The sequence below is a fragment of the Aristolochia californica genome, unplaced genomic scaffold (genome assembly GCF_029961685.1).
Source record: "Aristolochia californica isolate CCGP_79_NKW_82.1479 unplaced genomic scaffold, dmAriCali1.0.hap1 SCAF_3, whole genome shotgun sequence".
NCBI classification, from domain to species: Eukaryota; Viridiplantae; Streptophyta; class Magnoliopsida; order Piperales; family Aristolochiaceae; genus Aristolochia; species Aristolochia californica.
In genome coordinates, this window is record NW_027181992.1 from 46,652,521 (window position 1) to 46,673,294 (window position 20,774).

General features: G+C 39.5%; 3 protein-coding genes across 3 annotated transcripts; all 3 read right to left on the reverse strand.

Annotated features, from left to right (window-relative positions):
* Positions 1–3,656: 3,656 nt before the first annotated feature.
* Positions 3,657–8,489, reverse strand: LOC137958831 (homeobox-leucine zipper protein ROC8-like). The gene is made up of 10 exons (XM_068805997.1): positions 7,978–8,489; positions 6,891–7,008; positions 6,580–6,768; positions 6,030–6,491; positions 5,809–5,910; positions 5,507–5,716; positions 5,239–5,419; positions 4,848–5,116; positions 4,676–4,765; positions 3,657–4,575 (listed from the first exon to the last, which is right to left on the reverse strand). Exons 1-10 carry the CDS (start codon positions 8,166–8,168, stop codon positions 4,183–4,185), a joined length of 2,205 nt encoding a protein of 734 aa, XP_068662098.1. The 5' UTR covers positions 8,169–8,489; the 3' UTR covers positions 3,657–4,182.
* Positions 8,490–11,255: 2,766 nt separating this feature from the next.
* On the reverse strand, positions 11,256–12,758 carry LOC137959640 (uncharacterized mitochondrial protein AtMg00810-like). Its single transcript, XM_068806992.1, has 3 exons — positions 12,591–12,758; positions 12,325–12,509; positions 11,256–12,195 (listed from the first exon to the last, which is right to left on the reverse strand). The coding sequence occupies exons 1-3, from the start codon at positions 12,756–12,758 to the stop codon at positions 11,256–11,258; spliced, it is 1,293 nt and encodes a 430-aa protein (XP_068663093.1).
* A 4,502-nt stretch (positions 12,759–17,260) lies between these two features.
* LOC137959215 (protein indeterminate-domain 16-like) lies at positions 17,261–19,935 on the reverse strand. The gene is made up of 3 exons (XM_068806580.1): positions 19,467–19,935; positions 18,932–19,331; positions 17,261–18,326 (listed from the first exon to the last, which is right to left on the reverse strand). Exons 1-3 carry the CDS (start codon positions 19,588–19,590, stop codon positions 17,537–17,539), a joined length of 1,314 nt encoding a protein of 437 aa, XP_068662681.1. The 5' UTR covers positions 19,591–19,935; the 3' UTR covers positions 17,261–17,536.
* Positions 19,936–20,774: the final 839 nt, after the last annotated feature.

A 20,774-nucleotide genomic window follows, 5' to 3' on the forward strand; every position in this document is an offset into this window, starting at 1 on the left:
TTTCTAAAAATAGGGTCTGCTTCTTCTTCAATGATAACAACTTCAAGGCAATTAAAAGGGGTGACATAGAATTCGAAAACATTAAATTTATGAAAATACCCAATAATAAATGACTAAATGGAAAAATGAGTATTTATTGTTTTCCTCTCTTTTAATTATATTTGAATAGGAAAGTATCTATTAATATTATTTATGTGTGGTCCATTAAAGGAGAAGTCACATGCATTTTGGTCATGTACCACTTCAGTAATGTATGTGACAATTTGGTATGTACACTTTATGTGACACTTACCTATACCATTTATTAATATATTTGCATGCTATATAGTTCAATGCTTTCCTTGTCTTGTATTTATTTTTTAAGCGTCACATGTTATTAATTATAATAATAAGAGTCGAAATAACATTTAGAGATCTTCTTTCCAGGCTTATTTCGGATAATTATTCATGCCTATTATTTCAAAATTATAAATTTGATTTACAAGTCAACACAGTTCTAAATCTAGAATCGATATCGAAAGAAGATCGAATTAAGAATTTGTTCATAATTTCATAATTGTCACATAATTTTTTTAATAAAAATTAAGAATATCAAATTAAAACTTCAAAGAATATTTTTTATACTTTTGATATTTCTTTGAGACTTAATTTTTTGACTCACTGAGTTGACTTGCAACTCTATTGAGACAGCTTGAATTCCATAATGAGTCGATCAGGGTTTGACTTGACCCTCCACACTGAGTTACGATCCGATTTATCCGAACCAACCAAGATATTTAGAGACCCAATCTCCAAATCTTACAATAAGTTAAAAACCATAATTCTTATGTAATAAAAGCATAAAACTATTTATTCTTAAATAAACTAAAATAAATTAAAATTCCCCTTAGCTCCATGGATGCAGAGGTGTGAAAAGGATTGAAGGAGGCAGGTCTAGCATGGGGGAGGAGACATGGAATGTGGCCACAAAGCATCAATTTCAGTCATTTAATTGACTTAGCTAAATCCTGGGAAAATTCTGGAGCACTTGCCATTAAATTGTGATTAGATATTCAAAAGCGACACTTGAAATGAATTAATTGTGGGTCATTTTCTATGTAGATCTCCTTATCCCACAACGAATTGACAAAAGCTTGTGTTTTTAATTAATTCCATTCACTAATCACTATCCCCCTTAATTCCTTACTTATTGGCTTATTTATGTCCCTTTGAATGATCTACTCAACCCCTTTCACTCTTACACAAATTTTACTGATTTTCTATTTGCTAAAAGTGACGATTAGGGATTTGTATGGCTCATTAGGCTTGTTCAAAGTTTTCGAGGTTAAATCGTTCAAAATTTGAACTAAGGTTGTTGTATACTAGGGTTTTTTTTCAAGTTAAAATCGTTAAATAATCGATTGGACCTGATTCAATTGTTTCGATTCTTACAGGGAGTTACAAAGTTGAGCTAAACTTGATTATACCGAAATTTTATTTCTTAAAAAGTTACTCTATGTATAATGACACTATTATTTTTATTATATTTATTATAATAATATCTCTATTTTTTATTAAAAAATAAAAAATCAAATAAATATTCATATAAATACATGAGGATAATGAACAAATATAAAAGAAGAAGAAAAAAGAAATTTTTTAAATACATTTAAATTTAAATTCCAAAGATTGAGTAAAAATTATATAAATTTACATGTTTTTCATATTTAATTTAGAACCGATCGACTAAGACCTATGGTGCAAATGGAACACCAAGAAAAGAAAATAAAATAAGAATTTGATTATTATTATTTTTAATAATAAAATAAAATAAAATAAAATAATGATCAAATTTTATTTTTTTCTAAATATTTTTAAGAATAATAATGATCAAATTATTATTATTATTATTATTATTTCTTTTATTAGATTTCCTATGCATTATGGTTTGATGATACATTCCCGCCAAAAGTCATACATTTGACAGAAACGAGTTTTCTCAGAGAAATCAGAGGTTTTGAGTAGGGTCCTATAAGTCCAAGAAGGGCTTCAAGTCTCTGCTGAATTGACAGAATATTGGCTGTCCTGACAGAATATTTTGGTCATCTCCATGAACCGGTGGCTGCTGAAATGAATGCAGAAAGTCATTTTTAAATGCGCATTCGGCTCAGACAAGTTTCTCTATGCCAACGTTATTTCACATTACTGGAAATGGCAATCCGTTTCTTGGGGCTCTTTGACAGGAACTGCAAACTGTAATGAAAGGGTAATAAGGATCATCTATCCCACCAAGGCATTTTTTTAAACTACTGTTGGAAGATTTGAGGCGTTGAAAAGACCGAAAATCGAGAATGGGTTGAGCACTCGTTCCGGGAAGCATCGTCTCGAAGTTCGTATAAAAGGTTTAAGAAAAACAAAAACACATTTGTTGATGCTTGAGGGGAACGAACTTAAACTGAGAGTAGATCAGAAAGAGGGAGCTCTGTGTGTGAAATGCTACAGAATCGACGGCATTGAAGAAGTTACAAGCGAACAGTTGCAACTGCATTGGAGTTAATATGTTTGGATACTGACATGGCGTTTTCCAGTCATGTCTCAGTGTGAGACGGAATGGGGATGGTCGATTCAAGTAGATTTTATACAAATGGATGGTTTTGGTTTCGTTTCATGCCAGAAATATGGCTCAGAAAATTTTGTTGGAATGGAAGAAGACGTACATAAACATAAAGAAGGTCCAGTGTTTTTTGCATCAGCAAAACTGTGAGACACATTAAAGTTGCATCCTCGCTTCGGGGTTGAAGTCAGGGAAATTTTGTTTTCGAAATGATAATTAATTGGGTTTGGTAGAGGAAGTATTTAAGGCCACTGCACGTCCTCTAAAGCTCTGCTGTTGAATGATGGTCCCCTTTTTTGAACAAGTTGCAGGAACACCTTCATGTGGCCGAAGTACAGTCACTCGAAGGTAAGGCCATGACTTGCTCTTAACATTAGGCTCTTGCAGTAACACTTTATTAACTGATTTTACCACTCTTCATTGTGTTTATCCATGTTTCAACCGACCTTTGTACCCAAACATCCTTACATGAATATCTGCAGTTTGGTTATTCGATGAAATGCTTGATCCTTTGAAGGTGTAGCAGTTGTTTATGAAACTTACTAAAGAACACTGTTGATTGTACCTGTTGTCCAAAAGGACGACTGAAAAGGATTAAGAGATAGCAACCCCATTTAAGAACTCATAAATGCTCTTTTAAATTGGGACCCCACGTCTCCTTGTACGTTCGTATTTGCTTGTTCAGTTTGAACAGTGTTGCTGGCAGAAAGAGATTGGTTCAAAGGACGACTCTTTCCCATAGTGTCTATATAAGAACCATGAATTTAATACAAGTCTATTTCTATTTCCATGGTTCAAAACATCACCCAGCTTTCTCGGTCTGAATTGGGTATGTGGAGATCAGTGGAAAAGAAAGTTGAAGAGCCCGACTACATCTGTATGTGCAGGAAGTGGGGTGCCACTGCGCTGTCCAAAGTGTTGAGTTTCTGGTCTATGCCCGAGTGGAAGAAATAAAATACAATTGCCATACAAGAAGCATGGCAGTAATACTCAAAGTGGGCTTCCGTGCGTGCATAAAAAGGAAAAATAAAGGCAAGTGGAAAATCAGAAAGAGTGACAGATGAACAAAAAATTAGAGATGATGATGATATATGACTAACAGAAACAAACAAAGACAGGTTATGCCATTTTGGCAGCAAAAGAAGAAAACAATTAATAACACAACAACATTCTTCAAACTACAGCACAAAAACATGAAAACTAAACTGAAAACAGAAGTCAATACCCGAACCATATATTAAACCTTGCTGCTGGTAAGAAGTAGGTATCAGAAGAAATTCCAGAACTCTACTACAGCAAGAAACAGCTATGGTGCGTTCTTGACTTCCTCTGTTCAAGATAAAATGAGGATGGAAATCTTAAATTGTGGGCAGTCTGTAAGAATTGTGGGTGTTTTCAAAGTGGGCAGTAGTATCACTAGTACCAAAAGGTTTCAGCTCTTGATGGGAGCATTCAAGGCAAACCTAACCAACACCAAAAATGTCTCTTGAATGCCAACATCAAGAGCTCTGAGTTTTTCTGATCTCTATAGTTAAGGTAGAGAGAGAAAAAAAAAGGAGGGAGAGTGAGAGAGGGAGCTTTGTTTTGGTCTATGCACCGGTGCAATTCAAGGCAGCCTTTATTTGCTGGACAGTGGTGCTGATAAGGTTATTAACTGTTGTGACCGATTCAAGGTTGAGCTTTGCTGATGGCAGGCTGCTCACCAGGATCTGGAATGCAACGGTAATTAGTGATCCTGATGATCGGGCTCCACTACCTTGGATACTCGAGCTTGATGAAGATGCCCCACCTGATGGGTCCAGCCGCCCGTCGGGTGATATGGTGAAACCTGATGGAAGAAGTGGGATGTATGATGGATCTTCACCGCTCATTGCAATGTTGATTGCAGGCAGGTCAACAGGTGCATACACAACCAGAGACCCTGATGAATCGATGCAACTCTCTTGCAATATTAGCATGTTATTCTGGTTTGCATTCAATGCCTGCTCAACATTTTATTGTTAGGTTATTAAGTTATAACACATGAAAATAAAGAAACTACAATTCAAGTGGCAAGATTAAGAAACCATTGAGAATACTTACCCTCAGGACAGATATACAGTTCCCAGGGTGTGATCCATTTGCAATATGTGCCACTTCTTGCACCGAATTTCCATTGGAGAGGACATCCCACTGTAGGCAAAGAAGAAAAATTAAGTATAAACAGTCTCTTTTGGTAGGGAAAGATCTCCTAATCAAATTGAGTTTTACATACCTGAGCTCTAGTCCTTTCATCTTTAAAGAAATTAAAGACAGTTTGTGGGGAAACAGGCAGCCAAAGGGAAGTTGCGGCACTTAGAACAACACCGTTGGGCTGGCCAGGATCTGTGCTCTTATGGACAGTGACACGGACACCGACATCGTTCAACCCTGATAGTGTTGTCCACCGATGGCCGCTTGAAGTACTTATGCTTGTGCAGAAATTGTTAATCATTCTTTGGGAAAGCTTCATCATGCTTCTCCTTCCATCAGGGGATGGAATCACTGGACCCATCAAAATATAACAACTCTTATAAGCATCAAAGTTAAGTTCATTTGTTGAAAAAAAAATAAAAAATAAAACCTGAGATACTACAGACAGTTGGGAAGGATAGTGAATTATTTACCTCCGCCAAGATCCCTGGTAGATGTCCCTGTGACCATTAAGCAAGCAAATCTCTCACACATCCTCTGCAGAGTTGTGAGCCATCTTTGAGCTCCAAATGCCAGACTACTATGAATGAGCTCTCTGTAAATCCGATGGGTAGGTGTCTTGTCTTCGATTTCCACATGTTCTAGCCAAGTAATCTATTGGGCATTTGCCACCAAAGATGTCAGTGTGAAAGCTGAAATTTATTTAGAGAATCAGAAGATACAAACGAATAATTTAATCACCTTAGAGTATCCGTTAGGCATGTCTTGAATCAAACACCCAGAAGGAAGTCTTCGAGAGCGGGAAGGAGTAACAAACTGATCCATACTTGACAAGTCAAAAGAGACATCTGCTATCGCCCATAAACCTTGCTCAATTTGCTGACAGTAGCGAAGAAAGTAGAATTCTCGTGTAGGAACAAGAGGAGAGAGCACTTGTAATTCTTGATACATCTGTGGGAACCTTAAATCAGCCATTTCTGTAAACTAATATTTGAACGGTCACAGCAATGTTTATACTGAAAAGAAAATATGCCTTTGATTACCAGTTGAAGCGACCCGGCCTGATTACTCCCCAATCCAGTTCCAACAACTTCAATTGTCCTTGCCTTTGAAACAATTGTAGGAAAAAGCTCCATCCATTTGTTCTATGTTTTGATTGAAAAAATCAGATATACAACACTTTCAGTTCCCTCATCACAATAAGGAAAACAACAGTTGCAAGACTACTTATGGCATTAAATGAAACATGAGACCAAGAGCTTACCGCAACCATAAACATGTCACTTAGCGTCAAACCATTCATTATCACAAGACCTGAATCCCTTGATGCTTCAATGCGGATATCAGGATTTTTCAGATGATTCGGCCGGGGGAAAATCCTGTCATAGCTATCCAAATTAAGAACCTCCCTCCCATCAACAGGTGATTTAATCCACAAGGGCTCATCGGTCTGCAATAACCTAATCACTTCTTCCATTGCATTTGTGGCTATCTCTGCCATGAGAGACTTCTCCATTTCAGAAATACCCGGACTCTGCAGTTGCATAGATGGAATAGAAGGATTCCCTGGCAGCAGATCAAGGTCGAGAGATGGGGGACCCATTCCCTGAGCTCCATAACTCCCCACTGTTAAGTCCAAGGATGAAATTGATATAGGTTGAATTGGTGGGAGTTGTGAGATTGGTCGTCCTATGTATTTAGCCGCTATACTAGATATTCTGTCAAGCTGAAATTTTTGAAAGAAACCTCCAATCAGTAGAAGAACAGGATGAACCAGGAAAGAAAGAAACAGACAACTGAGTGAAGCCTCATACTTCTTCTTTTAGTCGAGCATTCTCCATACGGAGCTTCTGTTCATCAAAATACATATCTTCGTTAACGGGAGGACCCCCGCAAGAAGGGCAGATCACATTCTTTAGTGCTTCCCTTATTGCAATGTTTTCACATCTGATTTTGTCATTCTCAGCCCGAAGGGAGGAGTTATCTGCACGCTCATGTTGTGCCTGGATGTTCAAACAGATATCAAACACAGAAAAAGAGGACAGAAGAGAACAAACAGAACGGTGAGGACGAAGAACTAAGAACCTCAGCCCGTCAACTGATATTCCAGAACAACTCCCATTACCTTCATTTGAGTCCTTCTATTTTGAAACCAGAACTTGATTTGGCGAGGTTCCAGGCCTAAATCTCTACTCAACTGTAACCGCTGTTTCTCATCAGGGTGTGGGCACTCCTTGAACGTTCTATGCGCACAAGAAAAGAACATAAAAATCGCATCAAAATTTGATACCACTTGCAAAATAAAATAGAGAAACGCATGTCAAAAGGGTAGCTCGTCATGAAAAACTTAAAAAGGGTCTCAAACAGTTCGGGAGAAGGAAAAGAGATTCAAGCAGTGCCCGGAAACGAAACGATCAAGAGGGAAGCCTGGGAAACACAATCGGAATAACCCAACAGTGATTAATGCCGATATTCAGTAACGGGTAACAAAGTCCAGGCTGCGGCATCAAACGATCAAGAGGGAAGCCTGGGAAACACAATCGGAATAACTCAACAGTGATTAATGCCGATATTCAGTAACGGGTAACAAAGTCCAGGCTGCGGCATCAAACGATCAAGAGGGAAGCCTGAGAAAACGAAATATTTAACGGAACGCTTTGGCGAGAACTCGAACAATCATCGCACAGGTCAATGAAGCTGTATAAGGAAGGATGCAGAGAGCTGGATAAAATGCTAAACTACTATTGCAAGAGCGAGAAGTTCGTTTGGGAACCGCACACTGGTTCGAATAGGAAGCAAATGCAGACAGATTGTTTCGTCAGTATTATGCAGAAAGTAGAACTTCGTAAAGAAAAGATGAGTTGCACAAGATCTCTGAAGTGGGAATCAAGCAGTTCGGAGCAGTCGGAATGTCACAGACAAATCCAACAAAAACTTCACCACTGGATAACACACAAAATGAAAAAGGAAGCAGATAAAACCCACTGCATGCAATAAAACTCAAGTTTGAACTTCAGGCAATTACTGGAAAAACAAAATCCAACCGGAAAATCGAGCCAAGAAAGCAAAACGTCATGGACAGATTTAAAAAGACAAAAAAGAAAAAAAGGAAAGAGAAGAACTGATAGCAGTCGACCCGGATAGGGAAACCAAAAGAGAAAAAACCGACAGATGGAAACAAAAAGCTGCTAATTTTTAAAGAAAGCTCTTACGATTCCAGCTCCTGAATCTGCCTGGCAGTATGACGGTGGTATCTCTTCTTCCTCTTGTGCGGGTCCCCAACATCCGGGTCATCCCCAGAGCCGCCACCGGCACCGCCGCCGCTGCTCCCACCTTCCATGCTCAAACTAGTGTCTCTCCTCCCCCCTCCTCTGTCGAGACCCACTAACCCATTCGAATACATGGAAACTCCCCCCGCGTCTCATGAGCAGCCCAGCGCGAGCAACAAGCAAAAGGCACGAAACAACAGCGAGCCAGATGAGAACTCGTGCGCCGTTCGTTGCATTTGTGCCACTTTGGGCAAGAATCATATCCGCCGCATCTTCGGAGGAGAAAAAAGGGCAGGAAGATCGGAGAAATGGGCTTGAATTGTGGAGATGCAATAAGCAACCTCGGGTTGTCGAGTAACGGATGAATTTAAAGCACTCGATGAGAAATCGGAGGTGTTTTAAATCCCCTTCTCCGCGTTCGAGGAGCGACTCCGCCCAGAGCTTCACCCTTTCTCTCTCTTCTTTTTTTTTCTCCCCCTCCCTCCCCCCACCCCTCTCGGAGTTTGGTAAATTGGTATGCAGACTCGAAGGATACAGCTCCGAGCTTTTAAGTCTCTCTTCTCTGTTCACTGCTCTCTCTCTCTCTCTCGCCAGCAGCTCTACATTTCCTTCTCGCCATTACCATGGCAGTACAGCGAATGTTGATATCTGAATTACCAATCTACCTCTCTCCAAGTCAAACTTCGCTTTTTCCTATCTGTTAACTCAACAAAAATCTAATTTTTTATTTTTTTTTATATATACCCAGGCCCTACCTTTACCAGGGGCCCGCGGCCTCGTCCCCACGATCAATCCTGAGATTTGTTTTTATTCAGCCGACAACCCCCCTCGGCCCCACGTTTAAATGGTAAATTTGTGGGATTGCGGTTTATCGGGTTTCGGATCCGAAACCGGATCCGGCTCTTTTTTGTTTTTAAAAGAGAAAAATGATTTCGCCTGTAAAAAAAGTAAAAAAATAAAAAAAGAAGAAGACGTCGCTTTCGGGTCCGTACTCTTTCCATAACTCGTCCTTAAGCCGTCGGACCCAAGTTTGGTGACAAAAGTCAGATCGCATTTATTACTCATCCTTTCGTCTTTTTCCGCTCCGCTATCCGGAGCCGTCGGAGCCTCCTGTCCGACTCCGCCCGACCCGGGATTTGATCCGCGCCGTCGTCACCTCAAATTCCGCTACGTGGACACCACGTGGCATTTACCTTAAAAAAAAAAGAAATAATACACCAAAAAGGGGTTTAGGGTTTAGGGTTTATGGTTTAAAAGAGCAAATGATTTCATGGCTTTCTTTTAATGAGAATTTTTATTGAGGGGAATATTCAAATTAACTTCATACTAGATATGGGGTTTTATGTTTGTATTTATATTTTATCTATTAAATAACTTAAATGGAGGTGAGGGTCACCATTATTTTCAATTATTTCACTCATTGGTGATGTTGATTAGACTCCATCTTGACCACTTATTTCTCACTCGAAAATAAAATAATAATAAAATTTAAATTTTACTTGATTATTTTATTTATTATTAATCATATTCCTTAAAATTGTTATAAGAAACAATTAAAATTTACTAATAATTTTTATTTTTTTTTCCGATTGCTCGATTCCCCTTTAAGTTATCTGGGATTAGAGGAATCAATAGGGTAAAATTTTTATCGTTTCTATGATTAATCATAAATGTCGAAAGTTTTGAACAAATGGAAAAAAAATATTTTTTTCTAAATTTTTATTGACAATAAAATATTTTTTTTATAATTTTCTTTAATTGATTTTTACAGTAGAAAACCCATTTCTCTATTTCCCCAAAATTTATATAGTGGGAAAAGACGATTTACGGTGGATTTTTTCGTCCCCTAAAACAATAAAAAACACAAAAAAAATTTGAAATTTTTGTAATTACAATTGAAAGTTTCAATCTAAATTGAATGAGTTTAATAAAATTGTAATTGGGGGGGCAATGTGAGGGAATAATGAATACGGGCAGGTGCTTGTAGAGTTAAGTTTGTTAAATAGACAATCGAGTTTGTGCCCATGAAGCAGCCAGTCTTGAGAGGTTTGTCTGGTGTGACTCTGTGGCTTTGGATGGCCACAGTACAGCAACAGTACAAAAGGGCATTCAAGTGCTTTTATGCCCGGTTTACAAGTCTGAAACTGTCTATGCTTTTGCTGGGAATTGTTACTTGATCGTAAACTTTCTGAGAGTGCAACAACCTGCATTGATGAGCCATCAGAGTTTTTCCTTGCAACTCTTTCAGTGCACTCCACAGTTTTGTTCTATGGACCTCATGATTTTTGTTACTACAATCACATGAACGAGATCTTTACCTTTGAGAGCTGTTACTTGAGATTGGAGGTTCATATTTATTGGGGTTATTTTGTCTGAAATGTTTGTCCTTGGTCTCACAGCTCAGATTAAACCAGAAAGTACAGATAAAAAAATATAAGAAATCCGAATTTCTAGATCATTGTTAGTCTTTCACTTAAGAAGAGCTTCATTGATTTACTTGCTCCTCACCCTTTCCGCTGCGAAGACCGAACCAGTTCCTGCTAGCCTTCTCCTATTTGAAGCAGCTCAAAGGTAGCTTCATCAATGGTTTCAGAACGTTAAATCTCCCATATCAGTGGGTTTGCTTCCGCCAAAGTGTTCTTAAAGAGCAGTAACAGTCATGTCGATTGAAGCTCTATAACCCCTCCACTACGTAATTGTTTTGGGAACGATGAAAGTATGTAAAAGCTACTAAATGCTCTGAAATCTTTGTTGCTTGAAATTTAGAGTCCATTCATGGATGCATGGCGAAGGTGTTTCGGCATTGAATACTGCATTAAGCAAGAGTTAACTCACTGGGTGTTTCTACAGAGTGCATGCAGGTGTGAAGTAAGTTTCTGCATTGAGGTGTGAGCTTTTCGATCATTTGAAAGGATTTGACAACCGCGTGTTCTTATCATTTCAGAATTGTTTTCAATATTGGAGTAAATTTTTGTCAGGTTATAGGTTAAGAGAGTCTGATCAGAAGCCAGGAACCTTTTTTTTTTTCCGTGGTTTCTTAGACTGGAATATTTAAACAAGAAGAAGATGAATTCCATTAATGCTTTTGGTGGAAGGGTTTAAGCACTGGTACAGTATAAAGATAAGAAATGTGAAGCTTTAATAAAACTATTTTTATTCACCACGATTTGGAAATAAGATTACATCACGTATTTATACATAAAATTGAAAACAAAAACTTGCTAAATATCCGCAATTTGCAGGTGAGATGGCACATAATGTGTGTAAAGTTTGTCTACAACAATAAGTTCTCGAAGGAAATGATAACCTAACTCGATATGTTTGGAGCGTTTGTAAGATACTGGATTGGAGCTAAGGAAGATTGTACTTTTATTGTCACATAATAGTAGAGGTGGTTGTGGAAGTGGAACATGTAGATAGGTAAGAAGATGCGTAAGCCAAATAATTTCAGCTGCAGTGTGCGCTAGAGCACGATACTCAAATTCACAGCTGGAACGAGAAACCGTTGGCTGTTTTTTAACACTCCAAGAAATCAAGTTGTCCCCAAGATAAATGGAGTAACCAGAGGTGGAGTGACAAGTATCAGGACAACCAGCCCAGTCAGCATTAGAGTAAGCGACTAGAGTAGCAGGAGTAGCGGATGGACGAAAAATAAGGCCAAAGTGAATAATACCTTTGACATAGCACAAAATACGTTTAACAACAAGAAAATGATCTTCATTGGGAGCATGCAGGTATTGACTAATAGAGTTGACCGCATGGGTGATGTCAGGGTGAGTGATGGTCAAGTATTGAAGGACACCAATGAGAGACCTGTAGAAAGTGGGATCCGGAAATAGAGAACTTTCAGCGGACAGATGTTGTGAAATGACCATAAGCGTAAGAATCGGCTTGCTATCAAGCAGCTGAGCGTGAGTAAGAATATCCCGTGCATATTTGAGTTGACTAATAAATAAGCCATCAGTAGTTGGTGAAGCTTCAAGACCAAGAAAGTAGTTGAGCGGAGCCAAATATTTAGTTGCAAACTCAGAATGAAGCTCACGAGTGAACATAGTGATAAGGGCTGAGTTGTTACCAGTAATAATTATGTCATCAACATAGAGAAGCATATATATAGTGTTTGAATGCTGATGAAAATCAAATAGAGAAGTGTCAGCACGACTGCAGGAGAATCCAAGTTGAGTGATAAAGGACCTGAAGTGCTGGAACCAGGCACGAGGAGTTTACTTGAGACCATAGAATTTTTTTTTCAATTGACATACGTTATGCGGATAACAAGGGTCAATGTACCCAGGAGGTTGTTCCATGTAAACATTTTCAGTGAGAATACCATTGAGGAATGCATTCTTGACATCAAGTTGGTGAAGAGGCCATTTGTTGGTCACAGCAAGAGAGAGCACAACCCAAACAGTAGTAGCTTTTACCACAAGGCTAAATGTGTCAGTGTAATCAAGACCAGGGATTTCAGTGTAGCCCTAGGCAACGAAGCATGCTTTGAGACGCTCAAAGGATCCATTAAGCATATATTTTGTTCGAAAGACCCATTTGGAACCTACAATATTTGTGTTTGTAGGTCGATGGACTAAAATCCAGGTCCGATTATTTTGCAGAGCTCGAACTTCTTCATCCATGGCAGCAAGCCAAGTTGGATTCTTAGCGGCAGATTTGAATTCTTTAGGCTTAGTAGAGATAAGGAGAGCAGAAAGAAGTCCAGAGGAGCCCATGATACCGAGGTTGGCTGGATGGCGTGGTTTGAAAATGCCAGCTTTACCTCGGGTTAGCATAGGATGAGAACCCAACGGTAGTGTAGATATTGGACTAGGAGGAGTGATTTGTGTCTCGGGAGGTGTCAGACTGGAAATTTGATGCGACGAGGAGGGACTTGCAAAAGAATTAGTAGTCTGCAAGGATGCATCGACCGGATCAATACAGATTGAACATGGGTTTAATCCGGATTGAGTAATGTGCGGAGAATGGTGTTTGCGTTTTGCACGTCCATTTTGGGCAGGTGTATATGGGCAAGAAAAAATATGATGGATTCCAGAGATACGAAGATGAGTCTGGAAGTAAGTACTTGTAAATTCTCCTCCACCATCACTTTGAAATTTTTTAATATGTGCCAAATATTGATTTTCCACAAGTTTTTGAAATTGGGTAAAAATATTACAAAAATTTGATTTGAATTTCAAAGGATAAAGCCAAGTGAATCGGGAAAAATTGGCTTTTCCACAAGAGATATGTTGTGGAAGAAAGTTTAATGGTAATCATATGGATGAGGGTATGAAAAGGGAGAATATGAGAAAAAACTTCGGCGGCCATTTTTTTTATTTTTTGAACCTATTGAATCAAGGCGGGTTCAATGCGAACCCGGTTCTGGGTGGTGCGACAGAAGCGAGACGTGCGGCTCGTCTCCTTCGTTTCCGATAGTGGGCAACTGGTGTTTCGGTGAGTGTCTGAGATGATTCAGTTAGTCTTCGACGAATTTCAGCCAGGCGTCGCTTTTTGCACTGGTGGGGGGATGCTCGTTTTCGACCGTGTGAGGTCGCCTAGCGATTGTGCTCTCTGGCCAAGGGTGGTGGTGGCTGAAGAAAAATCTGTCGGCAAATCGAGCGATTATAGCTCTAGGAGGGAACCTCTTGTGTTCCATTGCTGAGCTGGACACTGCTATGGCGGCGACGAATAGCGGGACTACAACGGTGGAAGAGGGTTACCAGTCGGAGAGGACAAAAAAAAAATTACTGAGGAAACAGGATCGGAAGGACTCCTGATACCGTGTGAAGCTTTAATAAAACTCTTTTTAAGAAATACCACTCGAAGGGTGATGGGTTTGAAACTACTTTTCTGTCTGGGATGAAATCAACATCATTTAATCATATTTGGTTTATATGAATGAATAATTTTAGTTTAAAACCCATGGAAAATAAAAGAAAATGAGAATTTGATTATTATTATTCCTAAAAATAGTTATTAAAAATAAAATATTGATCAAATTCTCTTTTTCACTAACTATTTTTAGGCCTGTTTCCAATCTAAATCTTGGAATTCAATAGGATTTAGGTTGGAATTATTTAAGCACTCAAATTCATATTTAGACCATTTTTTGGACATTATAAATTATTTAAAAATATTTTTAAATTTATCAAGAAGTTGAGGAGTGGTAAATGGATTTGGATAATATTCGGATCTAAAATTTCAGAAATTTGAATATGATCGAACTTAATCAAACATCTTATATGGTATACGATTTGGAACCGGAACTAATGAGTTTAGAATCCCGTAAATATTCGAATATGAAATCTCTTTAAACTTGTTAATATTATATAATAATTTTCATATGTAATTTTTTTAAATGAATAATGTGTAATAATATCATAATATTGGAAATATATTTTAAAATTTTATAAATATAATTCTTTAATATAGCTTCATATATCTTTTTATTATTATTTAATCTTATTTAAGGTTTTTGGACTTGGATACTATCTGAATCCGAATATTATCGGACATAGTCGGATTCGAATATTTGTTTTTGGATTTCGGATTTCAGTCAAATTTTGGATCCACCCCGCTATTGGTTTGGATTTAGATTCGATTTAGAGTTGATTATTATTCAAAGAAAAACTTTTAAAAGATAGAAGATAAAGTAACATTGAAGCTGAAATAAATTCATGGTTTATAATCTGATGGGTCCAATTCGGTTTTGGTTGGAACAAGAATAAGGAGATTTAGATCCAGTAAATATCCAAGCCCAAGCCCATGATCTCCTAAAATTTAATAATATGATATATAATTTTTATATTTAATATTTAATGTAAAATGGACGAAGAGAAAATATGTGATATATAGTAATATTTTTAAAAAATAATTTTAATATTTAATAAATAATAAATATAAGTCTTTTAATATATATATACACACTTTTATAAGTCGTTTTATTTATTTTTTGGATTTTCGGATTCGAGTATCTAAATTTTGGATGATTATTTTTATTTTTTACTTTTTAGATTTCAGATACGTGTTTGGATCCCATGTGGCCCATTTACACGACCACATGCTTTTGAGGAAGAACAGCCTTTTGCTGTTCAAGTCCGGCATATTCGAATGTGGACTTTGGGTCCAAGACTGAGGGCACCTCAGAAAGCCCAGCCCAGTCGTTAGTCAGAAAAAATAGAAGCAATGGGCCAAAATTGGATCTGATAAGATCAGTCTCTTCAACACTCCGAGAAAGGAGATAAAGCCCACTATAAAGAGATTCTAGAGTTGGGCCGCCATGGGCTCGAGATGAAGATCATGTTTTAAAATCATTAATAAAGTTGAACGCAATTGAAGACAGTCACTCGAGTGGAGAGGAGACAAGAAGAAAAGGCAAAGAGTTGTCCCATGTGGATGCCACATCACATCACTGCCCACACTTAGCCTCCCTAAACAAACATAACTTGCATCATTATAACGGTACATGAACACTTGTATTCCGGAACTGATTCCTTAAGGTGGGGCCCAGAGCCCATCTCTTAAAGCCCACGAACCCTTTCCCAGGAGGATAACAATTTTTTAAATTAATGAAAAGAAAGGACAGGGGGGAAAGTAGGCTCCTTCTAAAGCCTTTAACAACACCATGAACCACCTTGAAGTGTGCAACCTTTTTGAGCTCCTTTTCTCCTTCTTCTTCGGTAATGTCTGCAATTGAGAAAAGTTTCTTTTCTTGCTTGTTTCTTCTCAAGGGTTAGTGTAGATTGTTTGGAATTGGATCTATAAGAGACTTCTCCTATTCTCCTCCCTCTCTTTCTTTCTATGCCCTCTTCTTCTTCATCTTCTCTTTTAGTATGGAAGTCTTCTCTCTCTCTCTCACTCAGAACTTCAAATCATGCATTTGAGTATTAACATCGATTCTAAGCATACTAACCACCTATAATGATTTAAATGTTGAAATTTAATAGGCCTTCGTATTGGGTGAGAACTATTTTCATCAAAATCCCACGATTACTCGATGAACAATCATCTTATGTATGTCAAGAGGTTGGCCAATACAACCTAAAAGACTAGTCGGTGAAGTGCGGAAAACCACCGCTCACAAGAGTAGATGGAACCACTCTGACATCCATCTCGCCCATTCTCTACCGCCTCTCACGGGATTCGAATGTCGAACATCACGAGCCCCAAAACTCTTAGTGTCAGGAGGTTGACCAATACAACCTAAACGACTAATAGGTTAAGTGCAGAAAGCCACCGCTCATAAGAGTTGACGGAACCACTCTGACAATGTACTCTTTCATGTATTATATAATTAAAGACTTGTTTTTGAAATTAAAAATCCTATAATTTCATGATTATCCTTCAAACAACTATAATTTAGTTAACACAAGAAGTTTTTAGTGTCACTAATTAAGCAAATTCCCTTGTTCTTGCACACTAACTATGAAAGAGAAAACTCAGATCTCTTCCTCTCCCCCCCCTCCCTTTCTCTCCTTGAGGACCATAGAGGGGGGAATAAGGGAAAAAGGTGGAGGTGGAAAGGGGAAAGGAGCCAAAACTAGATGAAAAGGAGCTCCACATTAAAAGGGCACGGTACCCCACAAAAGCCAGGAAAAAACCAGAAATCCTTTCTTTCTTATCTATCCTTCACTCGACTCTCTTTCTCCCCAAGACCCTTTTCAGTTTTCTCAGGCCTGGCTGCAGTCGTGAAAGTCCTCAGCCACCACACGCAGTTTTTAACGTAAATGCTCTACCACTGATGCCGTTGAACGGTCTCTGTATATATGGAAAGATGCCTCTGCAGCAGGCTGCAACTCCTGATTCAGAGAGAAGAGGGGAGAGAGGATGTAGTCCGCTGTCTTTAAGCGATTGGATCCTTCGGCACTGAAAAACATGGCATTTCATATGAGCATTTAAAGAAAACAGAAGAGCAATGAAAGGGACTATCACGCAGGCTTCAGAAATTTTCAGATTTCTGAATTTTCATCCTCTCTCTCTCTCCTCCCTTCCCAGTACCTTTTTCTTCTTTAAATTCAACCAGTAATACTAGTCAGTCCCGTTTCAATGCTCTTTCCTATTCCTCCCTCCTCCTCCTGCAACTCCTCCATCTCTTCTTCTTCTTCTTCCCATCACAACTAAGTCTCGCTTCTCCTCTTCCTCAGTTACGCTTGTTTTTTACATTAACAGGAGTGTTAACGTCAAGAAACATGCAGGTTAGAGTATTCACAGTATGACGAGGTAGCAGATGACATCATGCGATCAAATGGGAATTTTTTTTCAGTAGTCACTGATCATTAACGTAAAAACCATGCAAATTACAAACACCCCACGAGAAGATGTAGTCTGAAATGACTAATAGAAGCATCATTTCCATCATTATCACCTCCGTCTCCTTCTTCTTCGTTCAAATAAATGAAAAAATAAGATAAACAAACTTCAGAAGTGCCGGTTAACGTCAGGCGCTCAATAGGTAATTACAACAACAACAACAACAACAACTAGAACTGTGGAGTGATTTTGAAGCGGAGAGCTATGTGTTGGAGATCATGGGACAGAGATTTCTTCTGTTGTCGTTCTCGCCTTCTCCTTCTGTTACAGCTGACGACATGTAGCTCATGGCAAGCGAGGTCTCGTCGGGCGGACCTACAGCAGAGGCCTGGAACTGTTGTTTGCAAGCATGGCATGTGATTTGGAGGAGGGTCGCGTTGATTTGTTTGGTGGCTTGCTCTTTCAGAATTTGAGCCTTATCTAGCTCGGCCTGGGCATGTTGCCTGATTCTCTTGGCGTTAGCGAATTCCTGTTCTGCCAATTCGATCTGCTTTCTGGTCTGCTGTCTTGCTTCCTCCGCGAATGCCTTCTCCGCCATGGCTAACCTCAGCTGTTCCCTCGCTTGTTCTTTCAGCTTCGACTCCGCTAACCTTGGTTCCTCCCGGGACTTCTTATCCGTGTCTGAATTGGCGTTGATGCAACCTGGGTTGCAGGAACCGATCGAGAGCTGTAACTTAGTGGCCTGGTTTTCGTCTGAATTAGGTGAGATGGAGGAGGTGGATAGAGGATTAGAACTAGGCAAGAGTTGAAGCTCCAGGTTGTGGCGGAGATCGGCGGTAGCCGCCGAGGGACTGCGTTCAGGATAGAGGAAAATTGGTGCCGCGTGGCTCGGCATTCTGATACTCGGCCATGTAGCTGCACTGAAATTGGTGTCGCTCGACTGGCTCGGGCTTGAAGCTGTTCGCGACAAGCAAGCAGGTTGCGGCGTATGTACTTCCGGCCGCCCCCGCCCCACATTGCAAGCGTCTTGGTGTTCGATGAAGCTCTCCACCCTGGAAGATGAAAAGTCGGAGGTGAAAATTTTTCCATGAGAACTGAATTCTGGGTGTTAGATTTAGGGACAGATAAAAATAATGAGCTGACGAAGCGATGGCGTTAGAAGTTATAACACAGCCCGACATTGTCGTAAACAAGGAGCTCCGGAATCGGATCTTGATGTCTGGAAATTAAGGGGCTCAAATAAAAGAGTCGAAGAAAAGAAAGCAAACTAGAACAACAACAACAAACAAAAAAAAAGAAAAAAGAAACAGACAGGAAGACAAGGAAATTGATCACTGAAGATTAGTCTTGAAAACAACCACGGGGCTGATCTAGGAAATCGTGTCTGCGCCTTTGACCGATTAGAATCAGATTGCCTTCGATTTATTTAAAAAACACAAACTCCTAACCATGATCTTCCTTTTGCGATGAACATTCGGTATCAGAAAACGGAAGACGAGGTTCAATAAAACATTTATTTATGTTTCCGTATCTGAATTCGTTAAATTTGAGCTCTCGATACTGAGTGCTAACAAAACCAGAAAAAAATGGTAACTAATTTGCTTTAAGGAAACCTGAAAAGTTTGTGAAATTCTCAGCGAAGGAAAACTAAATTGACCTTGAGAAAACTCGGCCGCAGTCGCAAGAGTGGCCTCTAGTGCCACAAGTCTTGAGATGAGCTTTGTAATCCGACTGAACGGCGTATCCTTTGGAGCACTTCTCGCACACCCACTGCTTGTGATTGCTGTGCTTCCTTCTGAAGTGCTTCTTGATTCCCACAAGATCGCCTAGAGCATGACAGGGATCGTGGTGCAAGCAACTGGGCTCTGGACACACAAAAACCCGTTTCCGAACCTCCGGCGACTCCCTTTTCAATAACTTCCAGGGGACCTTGTGTCTTCTCCGATGCATTTGCAGGTTCTGGTCTCGTTGGAATCCTTGGTTGCAGATCTCACAGACGTAACGATCAGATTCTAACAATGTCTTGGGCGATAGAGAAACGACCTCTGCATCAGGATCTACAAAGGCGAAACAAAATTAAAATCTAAAACGGGAGAATTCGATCGAGGAGGAAGGAGAAGCCCACAAATTTTCGAACTCGTGTCAGGAAAACGAATCAATAACCAAAGAGGAGAAGACTGTTGTGTGCTCACCAGGTGTTCCCGCTGGTCTTCTTTTTCTCTTGCTATTACTTCCGTTCTCCATGCAAGGGAACGACTGAGAGGGGATAGTCGAGGAGGCCTTATTGGCTTGGGAAGATGTTGGAGTGCCAAACATGGGAAACTTCGATGTGGGTCTTGCTGGGTTCACTGAGAGATCTTTCGAAATTCCCAGAAAAATCTTTCTTTATATCCCTCTCGGAAATGAAACGGAAGCAGTTTAGCCCTCCTCGACTGAAGAACTGGGCAAATTCCCAGACGGCACGATTGAGCTGGATTGTGTTGAAATCTTCAAATTTTCCAGGCCGAGCTCCCCCTCTGTAAACAGCTACACACTTTTTGCTCTTTATTTAGGTTCTGTGATGGCTGCAGCTTCTTCCCTGGTTATAATAATACAAGAAACGGGGAGAAGGAACGGAGGGAGAACATGAAGAAAGGAAAGCTCTTTCGGCAATCTTCAGCTTTCTTTCAGCTTTTTACCTTTCAGTTTTCATCAATCTCTCTCTCTCTCTCTTTCACTGTCCCCTCTCCTCTCTCCTTGACGAGTCTTGTGTTACGGTGAGACTCTTTAAAAACCTCAGAGAATGGCCTGAACCAATCACTCTACTCGAAACTTGAGCCCACAACCTCCCTCTCGCTAGCATTCAAGCAGAGGAGAAAACATCCTCGCAAAGGAACAAACACAAACACTCATAATTCATCTCACAGTACATTGCATGGCATAAATGCAGGCCAATCCACTTGTACACGGGAGCACTTTCTGCTGCTTCTGCTTCTTCTTCTCCTCTCTTCCCTTAACTTATTACAGTCGAGAGAAATAATGTATTTTCTTTCTCACCTTAGATTTTCCTTAAAATCGTAAAGAATGATACAAGAGACAAGAGCTAAAGAAGGCAAAGAAAAAGGATGATGTCTTCGAGTGTCTTTCGTTTGATCTACATGGCATTTACTGTTCGCTCCGTCCAAAGATCAGCGAATCATTCAATTGGGTTTCTGGGTCCTGTACCCTATGCCTGATCAAAGCGAGCTCTGGTTGAACTATCAACTCTCACGCTCTTCTCAGGGTAAAGATGCCATCCAGAGGCATCTGCGTCGCAGTGGATTATACCAGTAAGATCTTGGATTGTAATGAATTAATAAGGACAAAAAGTAGAAAGAAAGTGGGCAACGAATCTTTCGAGTTCTGAGAGCCGATAGTGTAATTTCGTCAGTCGTAAAAGGTTTGTAGCCCCGATCAAAACACGTCGAAACTACGTGTATAGAATCCCAGAAACTAGACTTTACTTGCCCGGAATGCTACTT